Source organism: Vombatus ursinus, unplaced genomic scaffold (genome assembly GCF_900497805.2).
Source record: "Vombatus ursinus unplaced genomic scaffold, bare-nosed wombat genome assembly UNPS02014833.1, whole genome shotgun sequence".
Classification (NCBI taxonomy): domain Eukaryota; kingdom Metazoa; phylum Chordata; class Mammalia; order Diprotodontia; family Vombatidae; genus Vombatus; species Vombatus ursinus.
In genome coordinates, this window is record NW_020954611.1 from 6,321,873 (window position 1) to 6,339,304 (window position 17,432).

At 41.4% G+C, this 17,432-nt stretch overlaps 1 protein-coding gene across 3 annotated transcripts in view; it reads right to left on the reverse strand.

Moving 5' to 3' along the window:
* PANK1 (pantothenate kinase 1) overlaps positions 1–16,638 on the reverse strand; it is a 70,666-nt gene extending 54,028 nt beyond the window's left edge. The window contains exon 1 of one of the 3 annotated variants that reach the window (XM_027839755.1): positions 16,191–16,638. In XM_027839755.1, the coding sequence (XP_027695556.1) occupies positions 16,191–16,521 (331 nt within the window). In that variant the 5' untranslated portion in view covers positions 16,522–16,638. Of the gene's footprint in view, positions 1–7,613; positions 7,664–15,403; positions 15,586–16,190 lie in introns of those variants that run through there. The other 2 variants (XM_027839756.1, XM_027839757.1) reach the window with 2 other exon arrangements.
* Positions 16,639–17,432: the final 794 nt, after the last annotated feature.

Consider the following 17,432-nt stretch of genomic DNA (forward strand, 5'->3'; position numbering starts at 1 on the left):
AGAGCACAGAAATGCATCCAATTACATGTTGGCAAAAGTATGGGCAAACAATGTATTATGCAAGCACCCCAAACCATTTAAAAATCCTTATCAAAACCCAGTTTTTAAGTTACAGGTGTCTCGTGGCTTGGGAGGAAAAATGCATTCTTAAAGCAGTCTGTTCAGCAAACTGAATTTTTTTCCTCCTTATTGATTTTTAATATTTATTTTATTTTAAAATTAAGCAGGCATTCTTACGTTTGAAAAAAAAAAGCCTCTGGGAACCATGTCCATGACTCTGTGTCCTGTTGGCACCCTGTAAAACTGTGTATGTAGCCAGACACAACTGCACGTAAGGCCAAGATGACAAGCACAGAACTAAATGGTCTGGGTCACCTCTCACCCTCCCCTTTTTAAGGAGACAAAGAATGTGAAACAGAGACAGTGAGAAATAGGAAGAGAAGCAGGGAGAGATCTTAACTGTTCTCCATACACAGAATGCTATCTCCCATCTCAGTGCCTTTGCACTAACTGTGCCCCATGCCTGGAATACCCTCTCCTCACCTCGGCCTCTTAGAATAACTAGTTTCCTTCAAGGACCACCTTCTACATGAACCTTTTCTGTTCCCCCCAACTGCTGGTGGCTTTCCCTCAAAATTATCTTGTTTCTATTTGGCACAAACCTACATATGTAAATGTTGTCTCCCTCTAATATTCCCAACTTCACCCCCAGATTGCAATCTCCTTGAGAACAGGGATTTTTTAGATTTTTTTTTTGCCTTTATCTCCCAAACTCCTGGCAAATAGGTGTTTAATAAAGGAATGGTGAGAGACAGTAAGAAAATAAGAGAGCTAATGAAAGGGAAACCCACAGACTCAACGAGGCAAGCTCCCATGGCCCTTTCACAATAAGGCCAGGGTACCAGAATCATTCCTCATGCTGTCATTTTGAAATAGTGCCCTCTCAGCTTATTCTTAAAGCAAGGATCCTGTCTCAGAAAACTAGAGTGCTACCTAGCTGGACTGCATTTTCTTTCCCAAACAGAAGAGGGATGTGCCATCTTAATTACCCTGACTTCCTAAGACATATGTCACCCTACAGAATTCATTACTTTCCAGGGCTACACAGCTCCCTCACCCCCTCCATACTTTCCCCCATTGGCTCCCAGGCTTTGTGTCCTGTAGGCAATGGATGAGGCTCTTCACCCTTCTGGCAGTTCCTTCAGCCCCCACCCCCTTCCTACCCTGCCTCCTTCTGATCTTCCATCTGGCAGCTGAAATCAGAAACACACATGGCTGCTAAGTTTGGAGCTGTCAGAGGCCACTGCTTTGAACTTGGGGGGAAAAAAAACCACTCCATTTTCCTATGTCTTCCCAAAGAGGTTCTGATAGGCAGAGGAAACACATTTATGGCATTTATGAAAGTTAAAACGACCCTCCTCCACCCCAACCTTCAGATTGCATTTTTAAAGGAAAAAAAATCTGAAAATTAATTGAGAAAATCCTTCAGTGATTAATTCATCATCTTATTCACATGTCTGGAGCACTGGACGTCTACCTTCTCACTTATTCCTGACAATTCAATTCAATTCAATTCATTGTGAGCATTTAAGTGCCTATAATGTGAAAGACACTAGGGATAAACAGTCAAGAAACATGTATTAAGAGCCTCATATGTACCAGGCACAGTGCTAAGTGCTGGAGATACAAATATAAAAAAAGAAAGTCCCTGCCCTCAACAAGTTTGCAATCTAATGGAAGAAGACAAAACACAAAAAGAAAGCTGGCCCAGGAGCCCTCTTTAAATGGAGGCTCTGGGAGGAGTTGTGCTCAACCCTCCAAGGAGAGAGAAATTGATGACGTGGGAGTACCAAGTCTCAAAGGATGCAGTCTCAAAGGATGATGCAGTTTCCTGATGATGAGGTTCTTGGGGGCCTGATGGAGTCCATTCCAAAGGAGTACAGCCAGGTGGGAAATGAAAAAATGGCCTAGGGCCTCTTTAACTGGAGGCTTTGAGAGGAGTTTTTTGCTGTTCACTTCAGCTCTCCAAAGGCAAAAGGCAAAAACAAAATCAAAGTTGCTAATTTTTTTTTTTTTACCAACTGTAGGACATAAAACTGAGCAAGTGACTTTAAACCTCTTGGTACTTTCCTCATCTATAAAATGGTGATGATAACTATACTTAACTCACAGAGTTGTGAGGATTGAATGAGATATGCTAAGAAAATGTGCACCAAGTATTTTGGAAACCTTAAAATCTACAGAGATGTGAATCATCATTAGTAAATACCACACACAAATGCACACAAACACACACACACACACACACACACACACACACACACAACTACAGGAAGGGGAGAAGAGAGGAAAAGACCAAAAGGTGAAGGGGAAAGGGGAGCCATTCATAAAAGGCAACCCAGAGAAGATGACCCAAGCTGAGAACTGAAGGAAATTAGGGATTCCAAAGGGCAGAGATGAGGAGGAAGAGTATTCAAGACATAGGAGACAGAGACAGCAAAGGTCTACAAGTGGGAGACAGAATGTCCTATATAGGCAGTAAGTAGGCCAGTTGGGCTGAAACATAGTTCCTGAAAGGGAGTGAGTGACATCAGTTGAGGAAAATCAGTGGGAGTCAGTTTGTGATGAGCTTTAAATGCAAAACAAAGAAGGCTCTAATTTATTCTAGAGGCAAGTGGGAACCCCCAAAGCTTTTTGAGCAGAGGCCTGGCCCATTCACACCTGTTCAAGAGACAGAGGAGAAAGGACTTCCGAGGTTACCTAGTCCCCTTCCTTTTATGAAGGAGAACGCAGAGGCACAGAGACATTAAGTGACTTGCCCCAGGTCATCAGGTAAGTGGCAGAGCCAAGATCTGAGCCCAGGTCCTGACTCCAAATCAACTACCCTTTCTACTGTACCACACAGTCTCCTGTGAAGTAGACGGAGCAAGCACTATTAGCCCTATTTTACCAGTGAGGAAAACGAAGCTAAGAAATTAAAGGACTTGGCGATCTTGGTCTTGTAGCTCTAAGCCTAAATCCTCCATGTTTTTATTCTACCACAGCTGACCCAGAATTCTCAATTTTGTGGTCAATCCAAAATTCTCTATCACAACTCAGTGCAGTAAAAAAAAAAAAAAGAATGTGGTTGTTTTCTGTTTTTGTTTTTATTAAACTTGACTATTTTAAACATAGGTAGTTTAAGCAGGTAATGAAATTACAGCATTGAGAATGATGAGCTGGGTAACACCCTATAAGCATTTCCTACTGTGGCCCTTAAAGTCAAAAAGACTGGATGCTGGATTTCTTTGTTATGTCTGAAGTTTTCATTTGGAAGGTATGACTTCAGTTAACAAGCAAAGCTGAAAGTTCTGATTTAATCATTTCATTAAATAGCTCCTAAGGTGTTACTCAGCACAAACTCATAAAGGTATAATCTCATTACCTGCTTAAGCAAATCCCAGTTTAAGCAACAATGGAGAGGTTTAATTTTACATCTTGACTGGATACCAGAACCTTCATACTCCAGGGAAGCCACTGATATCTAACTACCTGGGAGTGGCTCATTAAATCATCTCTCAAGGGAGCAACACAGCCATGCATGCTGGGCTGAATGAGCTTGCCAGCATCCTGTTCCATTTCAAACCACGCTTTACTCATTCCATTTCTCCTAGACAATCAAGTTCTAGCTTCTAAAGCAGGCCAGGTGTCAGCTGAGGTGAGGCAAAAAAAGTCTTGTACAATAAGTACAATATGTAAACAAAAGCCAGTCCAATATACACACCCTTATAATACCTTTCCACATTAACTACAGGTCTACGTGGAACGGCTTGAAAAAAGTCTGAAATAAATTAGCAGGAGGAAGAAAATTGCAAAGGGTGAAATCAACTGTATTATTAGTCCTGCACAAACTTTTTTTTCATGAATTCAACTAACAAATATTCAACTGAGCTACAGAGATAGTAGGATGAGTCTTAAAATCAGGAGATACAGACTTGGGGACTCACTCACCAGTTTACTGTGTGACCCTGCGACAAGCTACTTAGCTACTCTGGGCACCAGTTTCCTCACCTACACAACTTGCACTACTTACCTTAAGAGCTCTTGTGAGGATCAAGTGAAATAATGAACAAAGAGATGTGTAACCAGAAAGTATTATATAATCACCAGCAAGTTGTTACTGGGGAACACATGACCATGTTTGCAGGCAGCAGAGAAGGAGCCAGTAGATAGAGACAGACAGAAGATAAAAGTGAGAATGAGGATGGGAGAAACAATGATCAACTGTGAAAGACTTAGCTACTTTTATCAATATAATGATTCGAAACAATTCCAAAGGATTTATGATGAAAAAATATTATCCACCTCGGAGTGCAAACTGAAGCATATTTTCGTTGTCTTTATTTTTCTTGCTTTTTTTGTGCAACATGACTAATATAGAAATGTTTTGCATGATTTCACATGTATAAGGGGAATCATATTGCCTGCCTTCTCAATGGATGGGGAAAGAGGTTGGAGGGAGGGAGAGAATTTGGAAATCAAAATTTTTAAAGTGAATGTTAAATTTTTTCAAAATTAAAAAAAGAGAATGAGGGTAAGAGTGGAGGATCAAGTGCATATGTAAAGAGGCTGCCTTGGCACCTCTTCATCTGAAACTGGAGTGAAGGAGATAGTGGAGTGACATGCCTGAGAAATACAAAATGATAAGTGGATACTTTCAGGGAATGGTCTCAGTTTTTTCGGGGAAGTATGGGACATGGCCTTTCGCTAAGGGAGCTGGAGGAAAGGGTGCTGTGGAAGGCACCTTGATGGCACTTCTAATATGCAGATTCTAATGGCCTTGGTCTAGCCATGCCATACAAAATAAGAATAAATAGACTCTAAGTGAGGACAAGAGTGGTTTTCTGCCCCACTCCACCTTCCTCCCCCACCTCCAAAATGCATGAGTGCCAAATATTTAATAATATCTATATAAGTACGTGTACACATACTAGTAAACATCTATGTATGAATACATAGATATTACACATATATAATGTACACACACATATATATACACATTACATATTATTTATATACATTATATATATGGGGAGAAACAGAAACAAAGAGAAACATAAAGGACTGTTAGGAGGAGAAGGGCAAGGTGTTGAATACACTTCTCAACATCCAAAGTCCCAAATGTTCCCATAACACATTGGCAATAGGAATTAATTCAAGGTGTTCTGGGTGTCTTCTCAGTAGAGAGGTGAGAGCCTGAGTTTGGAATGTGGTAGGTGCAATCAGCAGTAGTCGCTTTTTGGTCAATTTTATTTGGGACAAGTCAGGGTTGGAGGCACCTGTGCAGAAGCATCAGGATGACATGTCAAGTATGGAAAATATCAAAGAGGCTAATATTGCTGGAATGTGAAGTGTGTGAAGGTTAGTAAGGTTAGTAAGTTCTCAAAAAGAAGAGTTAACGCCTAGGAAAAGTAGGCTGAAGCCAAATTGGGAATGGCTTTAAATGCCAAACAGGAATTTGTATCTTATCCTATTTGTATTTTATCTAATGAACAGGGAAATAGCTGTTGTAAAAAACAAAGGCATTAATGAAACTTTTTTAAAAACACACAGACACAAAAATTCCTACACAATGTATAGCCCCGCTGATTTTGAATCCACAATGCCATGCAGAAAGACACAAGAACGTGTTGACATTTTATCCCCACAGGGCTCAGAATATCCCAGTACATGTCCTTTCTGCCAATCATTGGTGAGATCCAGCATTCTGGTGAGATTGGCAGAAGTGAAAGTGGATAAAGAGCCTTTACTAGGCTTTCCTGACCTAGTCACAAAGGTCTTGACACAGACCCTGAGAGATAAGCTCATTGCGGAACTGCTGCAAGAGTGTGTCTGAACCAGACCAGGTCAAGGGACTTTCCACAGGCTCTAGAATCCATTTGAGAAAATGGATGAGAATTGATGAATGGGAAGTCTTCTGTGATCTTGAGAATGAGCTGCTTTCCAAGAAATCCCAGAGCTCTAATTGGGTCTTTGCCCTGCTAGAAATCCTTCATATGCTTCATTGTAAGCTTTGAGTTGGAAGAGATATCACAAGTCACCTAGACCAATCCCCTCATTTTACAGATGAAGGATTGTGTTGTTCAGTATTGGGGGAGGGGGGTTACTACGTTCAGTTCTATACAGGTTTTAGAAGGCCATTGATGGTTGGAAAGGGGGTAGGGGAGCAGCAATCAAGACCATTCCATAGAATGAATAATTCAAAGAACTAGGGATATATATTAGCCTAGGGAAGGAATGGGAATTAGCTTAGGGAATGTCATGACTCAGATGGATCATGACAGCTATCTTCAAATATGTGAAGGATGGCGTAGAAGACAAGGAATATAAGGAAGTCTTTATATAAGAAGACAGGGTGAACAAAGGGTCTCTCTTGATTTTAGCTGTAGCAAGCACTCGGACAGTGACCAGAACATCCCTTATCTGAAGAACTATGTGGCTCTCTACATTGCATACCAAAAGAGTCATCTGAATAATGATTGCACTTGGCACTTGGCACAATGACTGGCACATAGTAAGCACTAACAAAATTCGTATTCCCTTTCCCCTTGAAGTCTCCATCCTGATAGATTCTGTGATGCCTAAAGGATCTCTTTTATAGGGTCTTTACCTACACACAGTAAAGCATCCACTAGCCCAAGTAACCTCCTTAGACTAAACTAGAACTAAGTAAAATGTTCTAGATTGGTTTCTTGATCAGTGAGTGATCAAGATCATCTAACCACGGTCATTGGCATCAAACACAATTTCAATGTACTTTGGTTAACTGGGCCCATGCTTTCTTCATGACTGTCTGTACTTACATCCAGAACTCCTTTCTTAGCCTCCAAACCAATGCTAGGTGGATGGTTTAAGGCAGGATGCTAGATCCCAGGGCATAACAAAAAGGCACATACATGTTCATTTCAACTTGAGCAGGAAAAAAAACACAGGAGTGCTTTTGCAAGGCGTGAGAGTGAACTACCAAAGAACCATGATCTAAAAACCCTGGGGATACAAGTATCTAGAATCCTAAAAAAAGTAAATAAATCTTCTTTCTTCTTCAATCCCTCATATATTCTTTATGTAAAATTTGCCAATTTACATCCCTTGAGAACAGAACTATCCAGCAGTCAATCATTTACTGAATGCTTACAAGGTGCCAGGCACAGTGCTAAGTACAAGAGATATGAAGAAAGAAAAAAAGAGTCTCTCTTTTCAAGGGGCTTGAAGTCCAGTGGGGTAAATAACATGCAAACTATGCATAGACAAGATATAAATAATCGGAGGTAATCTCAGAGGAAAGGCACTAGCAGTGGCAGGTGGAGGTGGGGAGGGGGAGTAGGCAAGTTCTCCCGCAGGTGATGAATTTTTGAGCTGAGCTTTAAAGAAAGCCAGGAATGTCAGGAGATGGAGGCGGGAAGTGAGAGCATTCCCTTTGCCGAGGGAAAAGGCAAGGAGTTGAAAAATCAATTGTCAATTGTCCATTCTTGTGTGAGAAATAGCCAACAGGCCAGTATCATTGGATGGTAGAGTTCTTGGTGGGGAATAAAGTGTTAGAAGACTAGAAAGGTGGAAGGGTAACATAATCACACCTGTACTTTGGGAAAACCCCTTGAGCAGCTGAGCAGAAGGTAGACTTGAATGGGGAGAGACTTGAGGCAGGCAGACCAACCAGAAGGTTACTGCAATAACCTGTCCAAACATAGGAAAAAATGGAATAAAGATACTACCTCACTCAGAAATAACTATATTGAAAGTGAAACAGATTGTAGTCTTCCATTTTGTACAATATTATCCTGTGGTTCAGAGAGTAGCAGACTAAATTTGGGGTATCTGTCTTTAGAGCTAGAAGAGTTCTTAGATATCTACTACAACCTCCTCACTTATAGATGAGGAAACCATCACCCAAAAAGAAGTTATTTGCTCAAAGCCACACTGCTCGTAAGGTCATACAGAGTCAGAATTTGAACCCAGATCCAGTATTCTTGAGAGTACATCATACCTTTAGCCACAAGTGGCTTGTTACCCAGTAGGTATTAAAATGAGGACAATCTGTGATAGAGACCTGGTGGGTTCAAGACATGGTGACAGAGTATATGTGTCCCCTCTTCCAGAAGTTTTAGGAAATGGAGACCTGACTCCAGCCGGAATGGGGTAGGTAAGCTCTCCAGCAAGATCTGGTAGATCTGGAAAACTATGGCTTCAGGGAGTTTCTGGAGGTCTTGTACTTACTCCGTAATCCTACCAAGTACTTGACAGTGGCTTATCTTCTATAAAACTTGGGAAGCCCACTAAGATCGGGTCAAAAGGTTACCTGGTCAGATGTATTCTAGGCATAGGAGAAGGGAGAGAATGTCTTAGTGGCCCATTCCTTTGAATGAGGGTTGGGAGTCACATGGTTGGCATATCTCCAGTGACTAAAGGGTCCCAGAGGTTTACTATAGTAGTGTTGAATCATATCATCCTTTGGAGTGCACATTTATTTACAGCTCCAGAGATTTGCCCTGATACATAATCAGCCTCTTAGCCCACATAGCAGACATATCCTCTAAAGTTTTTGCAGATGTATTTTATTTTTCCAATAAAGAATAAGACCCTTAGCATTAGCCCCATCTATTCTCTATGGAGAGAGACCTCACCTACCACCCTCCTAAAAGACTGGCTGAAGTCCCAGCTTTGCCACTTGCTGAGTGTATGACATTAGGAAAGTCATCTCCCCATTCTGGATCTCAGACTTTTCTGTAAAATGAGGGTGATGAACAAGATGATCTCAAAGGTCTCTCCCAGCTCTAACATTTGTCAGTCTACTGATATCATTAGGCATTCCAGACTCTTCCCTAACGATATATACACATTTTCTGTTAAAACTATATGACTCTTTATTATTTTGCTCTGACTCCCTATAAAAATCCTTTCCTCTTGAAATCACCTGATTTTTTTAAACACACACACACACACACACACACACACACACACACACACACACCATGTGATAAGCCAACATAAGCATCTAAAAGATCTCATAAATCAAGTAACTGGACACCTCCCCTGACAGCTCAGTAATGTGGGGGAAAGGTTCACCAAGCAGCTCAGTGCACTTGTGCCCAATTCAGGGCATATGCCTTTGACATATGACTTTAGAGCATGTCATTCCAAGGTGAAAACTGGCCTAGGCATTAAAGCTATGAAACTACATTCATTGACAATCTAAACTAAAATGACATTCTTATGAGATCTGGCTATTTGCAAAAAGATGTGTGCCTTGAAAACAAAACAAAAAGCACCACCAGAACCCCTCTAGCCCTCTATGGTAATCTAGTTCCCAAGACACAACTAGGTTTCATTTTATACTTCTATGTACTTTACTCTCTTCTATCACATGTCCAGCAAGTTCAGTGCTAACAAACACCATTTCCATATATTTGGTGGCCACAGGAAACAAAACATACTTTGTTTTAGCTGCTGAATTTCATCATACCTATAGATAGGATTATTACTGGAAGAGATGGGGCATTTAGGATAAGGTCTATCAGAGATGCAGGCCCCTAACTTAACCATTTAAATGACAGACATTCAAAACATTATGAATCCCCATCCAGTTGGGTGATGTGTTGTTTCAGTGGAATTCTCATTAACAGCAACAGTTCACATTTAAATATATGACCTTAAAGCTTGCAAAGTACATTCCTTTTAATAACCTGAAAAGTAAGTAATGAAATATTCCTATGCTCAATTCATAGGAAGGGAAATCTGGCTCAAAAAATTTAAGCAATTGGTATGATTAAAACAGACAGGTACTGTTCTGACCAGGATTTTCTGCACACACACATCACTTTGTATTTAAAAAAAAAAGTTAAAGAAACTGATTAGTATGATAAAAGTTCAATTTCTGTTAAAAAAAAAAAAGTTTGAGTGACCTGTTCAAGGCAATACAGCCAGTATCAGAGCTTGGGATGGGTCTCCAGATTCTAAATTTAACACTCTTTCTATTATACCCTAATTCTTGTCAGCAAAAGCTAACAAAAATCAACCCATTCATTAAATTTAATTGAATATATTTTGAGTTCCTACTACATGCAAAGCAATGTATCTTAAGTCCCTGTATAATATAACCTGAACTCCAAAACAAAAATGTACCATGTGCACAAATATGACTACAGGTGTACAACCAGGGCCCAATTAGTGCCAGCACTCAACCTAAAGGTAGAATGATTTGGATTTGTATTGCATATTTCCACTGAGCTAGAACCAACTACCATGTTTTATGTAATCATTGAATAACAAGTCCAAATACACATGATCACTTCAGGAGATTCATCACATACCCTAATGAGTACCCAGCTGCACATTTAGTGGTAGTAAAACACTAAAAACAAAGTGGATACCTAATGACTGGGAAGGTGCTAAACAAATTTTGATAGATGGATATGATAGCATACTATTGTGCCAATAAACAATAATAAATGATGAACTCGTAGAAACATGGGAAGACCTAAATGATGAATAATGATGTAAGCACAACTAGGACAACAAACACAATGACTAAAGTTATGCAAATGAAAATAACACCGAAAGGCAGACAAACATTAATTATAATATCCAACTTCAGTCTCAGAGAACAGATGATGAAACATGGCTTCCTCCTCTTGGTAAAAAAAAGTAGAAGGGTAGGGTAGTGAAACATTAAGTACTGTTAGTCCCTTTTATTTTTTTTTTCTCTATTACAAGGAAGAGTTCAGTTGGTAGGGAGATAGATTTTGTCAAGGATGATATTATAAAAACTAAGGGTATCAATGACTGGAATAAAAGAATGGCCTTGAATAAGTCACTTTCCCTCTTTAGGATTCATGAGGTAAAGAAGAGGGATTGCACTAGATGATTCCAGAGACAGTGTGTCACAGGAGAGAGAATGCTAGCTTTAGAGTGAAGGGACCTGAATTTGAATCTTGCCTCCATTTATTAACTGACTCTAGATAAGATAGTACAGCCCTCTAGGCCTTGATACCCTCATTTATGAAATAAAGAGGTCAAAGTAGGTGGCCTCTGAGGAGCCTCCCAACTCTAGATTTTGTTATCCTGCTCTCTCTAAGGACCCTAATAGTTAGGAAATTTCTTGGATTCTATCACCATGTCATCCAAAAAGTTCACAGTACTTGGTATCTGCAATCCCAATGAGAGAGGAAAAAAGATTTGTTCCCTGTTATGAGCAGAAAAACTAAGGCTAGGATGTTTGAAATGTAAATCAGTTCATAGCATACAGTACTACCCAGGGAGGGAGACCTCAGCAGTTCTTTGATAAAAGTGAGGTAATATTTGTAAATATCTTAGCACAAAGCCTGGCACATAGTAGGTGCTTAATAAATGTTTATTTCCTTTGTCTTTAATTCTAAATCCTCTGGCCACAAAGCTAGGATGCTTTCCCTGTCTGAATTATTAATTATGCTGGGAAAAAATGCCTATCTATCTATCCCATGCAAAGGCAGCCAGGAATTCTGGGGGTATTCCGGAATTGGCATTATATAGCTTCCCTAGCTACCAAGCAACTGCAAATCCTCCTTTCTCTCCAACTATCCTGATTCAGGAATAATGGAGAATCCAAATCCTGAATGCTAAAATTAGCCCAGGTCTAAACTGTGTCTTTTTGAAAAAGTTAAAGCCTTTCATTTTTCAAAATGTGGTTTACAAAATTGGTTACAGATTTCAGCATCTCCAATTCCAGCATTCAAGTAAAGAAAGTCTGGACATCATGAACTTTCCCCCAGTTCTCTTAAGTGCTTTCTACCCAGATGGATTTGGGAACGAGTTCTACAATTCTGAGAGCTGGTGGGTAGGTCCCAGACATTAATAATCAAGTACATTTCAGGGAAAAAAAAGGATAATAAAGGGTGACAGAAGCCCTTCAACCTTTTCCCAATGTGTTCTGTTCTGCAGCTTGATATAGTTGTTGTATTTTGCATTTCTCCAGTATTTCCAATTACTTTTACTATTCATCTGTAACAGTAGCCTTAGTGTTTAAAAGTTCAGAATTTCAAGGCAGCTCTTGTAAAGTACATTGTGTCCTTTTTCTGTTTTTTTAAAAAGTATGTATTCATCATTTTCATTAAAAAAAAATAACTTGGGGGAGGCAGTATAAGAGTACATAGCATTATTAGGTGTTTTACCACTTTCTAGTCAGATAAGTATTTCAACGACCAAGTCTCAGTGGAAGGTATATAGAGTGTAGTGGAAAGAGCATTAGATTTGGAATCTGAGGTCTTCATTGCCAATCTCAGGCTCAGCTACTCACTGCATATGTATGACCTTGGGCAAGTCACTTTAATTCTGTGACCTCAATTTCCTCATTTGTAAAATGAAGCACATTGGCCCTTCTCCAGCTCTTATGAACTATACTGTTCAATGAAATAAATTAATCATTTATTAAGCCCCTACTAAGTGTCAGGCACTGTTCTAGGCCCTGTTCTAAATGCAAAGCAAAAGCAGTCCCTGTCTTCAAGCTTATGTCTTGATAGGCAGACAACATATACACAAATTGATATATCAGGATAAATACAGGTTACTATTTTTTTCTTAAAGTCTATAAGGCTATGCCTACCAATTAACTGTCTGGACCAGTGAACTAAGAATGGCATCCAAATAGTAATAGGTTTACATATTTCTAAACTGATCCCATATGATCATATTAGGGTTTAAAGGTATATCCTGAAAAAGTTTCAGGATTCAACCACGGATTCATAGAATTGTCTCAGTTTTTGCTCAAGCCTGTAATTGGAAAATTCACAAAAATAATACCAGTTGTTTGAGTTTCTTTGTTTTTTCCCTGCCGCTGGTTGGCTGTATCAATAAGTCAACAAAGACTTATGTGTTCAGTACTCTGCTGGTACACAGGACTTCTGCTTAAGTGTAGGTTACACTAGATAACCTCTGGGCTTCGTGTCAATTCTAAGATTGTATGATTCCACTGTGACAATAGACACTTTTCCTGACCTTATAGTCTAATTGAGGTCATATGAAACAATTAACTCCCAATATAAGATGGGATACAATTAGGTGATTTGGTTATGTACTACAGATGTTTAGAGAAGGAAGAGTGAATGGAATGTGGAATATCAGAGAATCCTAGAATTCAAGAGTTAGAAGGACTTTGCAAGATCTAGTCCAACCTGAGGAGGATCTGTACACCTAACACACCACTGAACTCAGGAGAGAACTGAGTTTCAAAAAAAGTAATTTGGTCAAGATCCCATGGCTCTTTAGTGATATGGTCAAATCTGGTAGGTGGAGAAGGCTTCATTAAAAAGCTGGAACTGGGGCTGAGCCAAGTGTAGGAAAAGAGGCAAAGACATTTCAGGTGAAAGGATGGTACAGAGAACAATTTATTGTGATTGCTAAAGATCAGATCAGCCCCACCTCCAACAGTCCCTGTCACTTAAATGCAGATTCTGTTCTTCCGTTTCTTTCATTTTTAAGCCAAAGGATACTTTGACTTACCTCTAGCAGGTTTGAACATTAAATGCCTTCCAGCACCCTGCACTCTGATGAAATAAACAAACAAGCAAACAAATGCTACCCACCAAGGAACATAAAGATAAACCTGCAGAAAGACACTGGCCTACATCCTCACTGCAGGTGCCTATCTAATAGAACTGAGGCAGATAGAAAGGCTCTGTCTGTACTGTGGTATCCTGCCACCATTTTTAGAATGAAGGTAAGTGAACAGCAGAATGTAAGAAGTACAAACCAGTAAATAGGATGTAATTATTTGTAAGATTCTAAAACCTCTACTACCTTCGAGGAAAGAAGTGTGCACAATTTTAGCAGTTACTTATACTTCTCTTAATAAGTTAAAATTCTGTGTGTACACACACACGACTGGAATATAGTATTTAACAAAAAGATTCCCCTTCTATTCTTTAAATATCTGTTGATAAGGAAGCTTCTTTTCTTCCCTTACTGAAAGTTTACTCTATTAACATTTATGCAAGGATCATAACGATACAGTAAAAAGTATCCCAAAAGTTTTTTGTTGTAAGCTTTTGAAGCTTATAACTGCACAAAGGCTTTTGGTGCATCCTCTATTTAGCAAGATTATTCTTCCAATCTCCACTTCCTTCACTTAAGGCTTACTTTATTAACATTTATGCAAAAATAATAAGATCATGCAAGGGTCCTCTAGTCCAATTCTTTCATTTCACAAATGAGGACACTGAGGCTCAGAGAGAAGTGTCACAAGGTCACACAGTGTTAGACCTGGGATTCCACTGCAGGTCCCCCATCAAACTGGGTACCAAGTAGCCTATTCAAACTTCAGAGAAGAAAATATGGCTGAATGACAAACACCCAATTCATATTTGCAGTTTTCTGTTCAAATGACTGTCCATGCCACATTTAATGCCTTATAAACCATAATTTTTTTTTTCCTAAGAAGGCAAAACATTCATTTTTTTAAATTAAGAGGACAGGTTTAAAAGAAACAAAAAAATCAGTTTATCTTTTTATTTTATTTTTATTTATCTTTTTAAAAAGACATTTCTGGAGGTTATTACCTCACTCCTTTCCGCATACACAAAGTTGTTAAAGAAATTGCTACAAAGTGTCTTTTCTTCTTCCAAAAAAAAAAAAAGTATCACCAGACAGCTTTCACTTAACTGAACATCAGGCGTTTAAACTGCCAACACTGAACAAAAATATTTTAGCGTGTTCAATTATTCACTACATTTCAGCATTGACTAGGTATTTGACTATAGTACTACTAATAGTTGAACAAACATTTGTTTTCAATATGATGTGTAAAACACATTGCTAAGCTTCAGAGGAAAGATTCAGGTTGAGTTTACTGAATTCATGACGCTTGTAGTTAAATGGGAAGACAATTAAAAAAATACAAGTAAATGTAACACACAGTAATTCATGGTAAGTGCATTACACTTCTAAACACAAACTGGACACCTACTGAATCTTTAAAAGTTCCCAAAGTGGTCAACCAGGTTAGTAAACCACGGTAGCAATGAACATTGTAATTAGTCACCATCAAGTGCATGAATACAGTTTTCCAGCCAGTGTAAAAGCAAAATTTTAAAACTATGCATTGAAGAGATTTCAGCAACAAAAACGATTTCACAATTCTAGGTAAGACAAAAGACTTTCGTGCCAAAATTTCAGCCCCACAGAAATTTAAAGTCGTGGAGTACTTTAGTGCCTAGGATAATAATGTCAATGTGATTCTGAAAGACTTAGGAAACAACAGAAAATTTCAATTAAGAGAGGGAAAGCAAAGTGCCAAGGGAGAAGAAACTTAAACTAAGAAGTCTTGCGGTTCGTGAATGCATTACTCGCCCACCTCCCAGAGTGCTTAATTTGGATATTAAACCTACAATTTACTTACACTGTTTCTTTCCATTTATCAGCTTCATTAAAGATACAGCGGAGCAGGTCACCAGCAGAATAAATAAGGTTTAGTTCGGATACAAGTTGTAAACACGACCTGCAAATTTACATCCCAGAAAGTCTAGTTTGGAGACACCCTTTAGAACCTAACATTATATAACACAGGCTGTGTATTGTGAAATAACTCATTTTCGCCTTCTAAACACTAAATTACAATCAAGCCACAAACTCCCAACCAGACCCCTCCCCCCCAAAAATGAGCCTTTTCATTGGTCTGTATTGTCCCAGCCCACATGGTATCAGCGGGTGTGTCCCCCCGGTTGGGCACTCTGATTGGTTACAGGAATGCACCATTTCATAGGCTGTGATTTGGGGATTGTCAAACTACACACCTCCTGACTAGACGTTCACCAATAGACCAGTGAGGTTGGAGGCTACTCTGCAATTCAAAGGGCAAGAAAATCGTCAGAGGAGCGAAGGGAGTAAGAGGCTGCAGCCTCGGGGAGCCGGCCGAAGGCGGCCCCTCCTCCCAGCCATGGTCCCCCGCAGTGCATTCTTCCCAACCACAAATAAGACGGCGCGAGCCCTTACCGAGGGTAAATGCCCCACTGCCCATCCCTCCGGAGTAGCGTAAGGCTGTCACGAGTAGTACCCTCACCGGAGGCCGCCCCGTGCAATCCAGGGGTGTGAGTTGGGGGCGCCCGGACGGAGTGACAACCCCCTCTACCCCCAGCCCCCGCCCAGGCTCCTCCGCCCTCGGCTTCCCCTCCCCCGGCACCACTTACGCGGCCTGTTCTTCCTCCCCGAGTCCATTCTCCTCCGGAGCCTGCATTTCTTGGCCGGGGAGTCGTGGAGCGGCGGCGGCCCGTCGGGCTGCGGCTGCGGATGCGGATGCGGCTGCGACTGGGGCCGGGGATCCGCGCTGCTGCTGCTGCCGCCTGCGGAACCCCGGCCACAGGGTCGCGGCTGCAGCTGCGGAGGCGCCGGGGGCGCCGAGGGGTGGAAGCCGTTGTGCAAGACGCCGTTCACCAAGGCCGCGGCACCGCCGGGGCCCCCCGGAGGGTGAGGGTGCGGGCGCTGGGCCGAGCGCTCGGGCTGCTGCCCTCGGTCTCCCATGCCGGAGCTGGAGAGGGCGGGGGCTGGACGGGGTAGCGCGGGAGGACGGAGCCCAGCTCAGGTTCGCTTGCTGGAGGTCATTCTCGGTCGTTTTTATTTCCCTGGATCCTCCTCCCTGCGGCTTCCGATCCAGCCGCCGCAGCGCCGGCCCCGGAGGACGCCGCCGAGCCCTCCGCTCCTCCCCTCCCCTCCCCCCTCTTCCCTCTCCTCCTCTCTCCCTCCTTCCTCCTCTCCTCCTCCACCTCCTCCCCCCAGCCCCTTGGCCCCACTGCGCCTGCTTCGTACATGCCAGCCCACCCCCGGGCTGGGCGCTCGGACTCTGGCAGGCCGGGGGCGGCCAGTGCCCTGGGATCCCCACACCCCGGGTGGCCGAGGTTCAAAAGCTTCCTCTGGCTACCCAGACCTGTTCCCGAAACTGAGCATGCCCGGGTCTTCTCAGATTTGCCCCACTGGCGGCTTAAGTGGTCGGGGTTCGTGCTCCCTGCATTCCTGGGGGCACGAGCTAGGAAACTGTGGAGGGTGGGTGCGAGAAAGGAGCTGGTCTAGAAGGAAGGTGGAAAGAATCCTTTCATTTCAAAGCAGGAAAGGACACTTCTTTTACTCATCTAGTTCAACTGAGTCAGAGAGTGGGGAAATGACTTGTCTAATATCACATAGGCACGCACAAACTCGGGTTGGTAAGAAATCGAATACGGGATCCTGAGCTTTTCTCCACATAAGCAAAGTTTCACCCCACCGAAAACACGATAAATCCTTTGCAAAGCCATTCCCTCTGGCCCCTGGGTTCTCAGAGTAGTTTTTATTTGTGGGGTAACTGGCTGATCTGAATTTCCTCTGAGATTTCCTCCGTAATAGCAATAAATAGCATTAATATGTGGCTTTAAGATTTGCAAAGCATTTTACATATAACT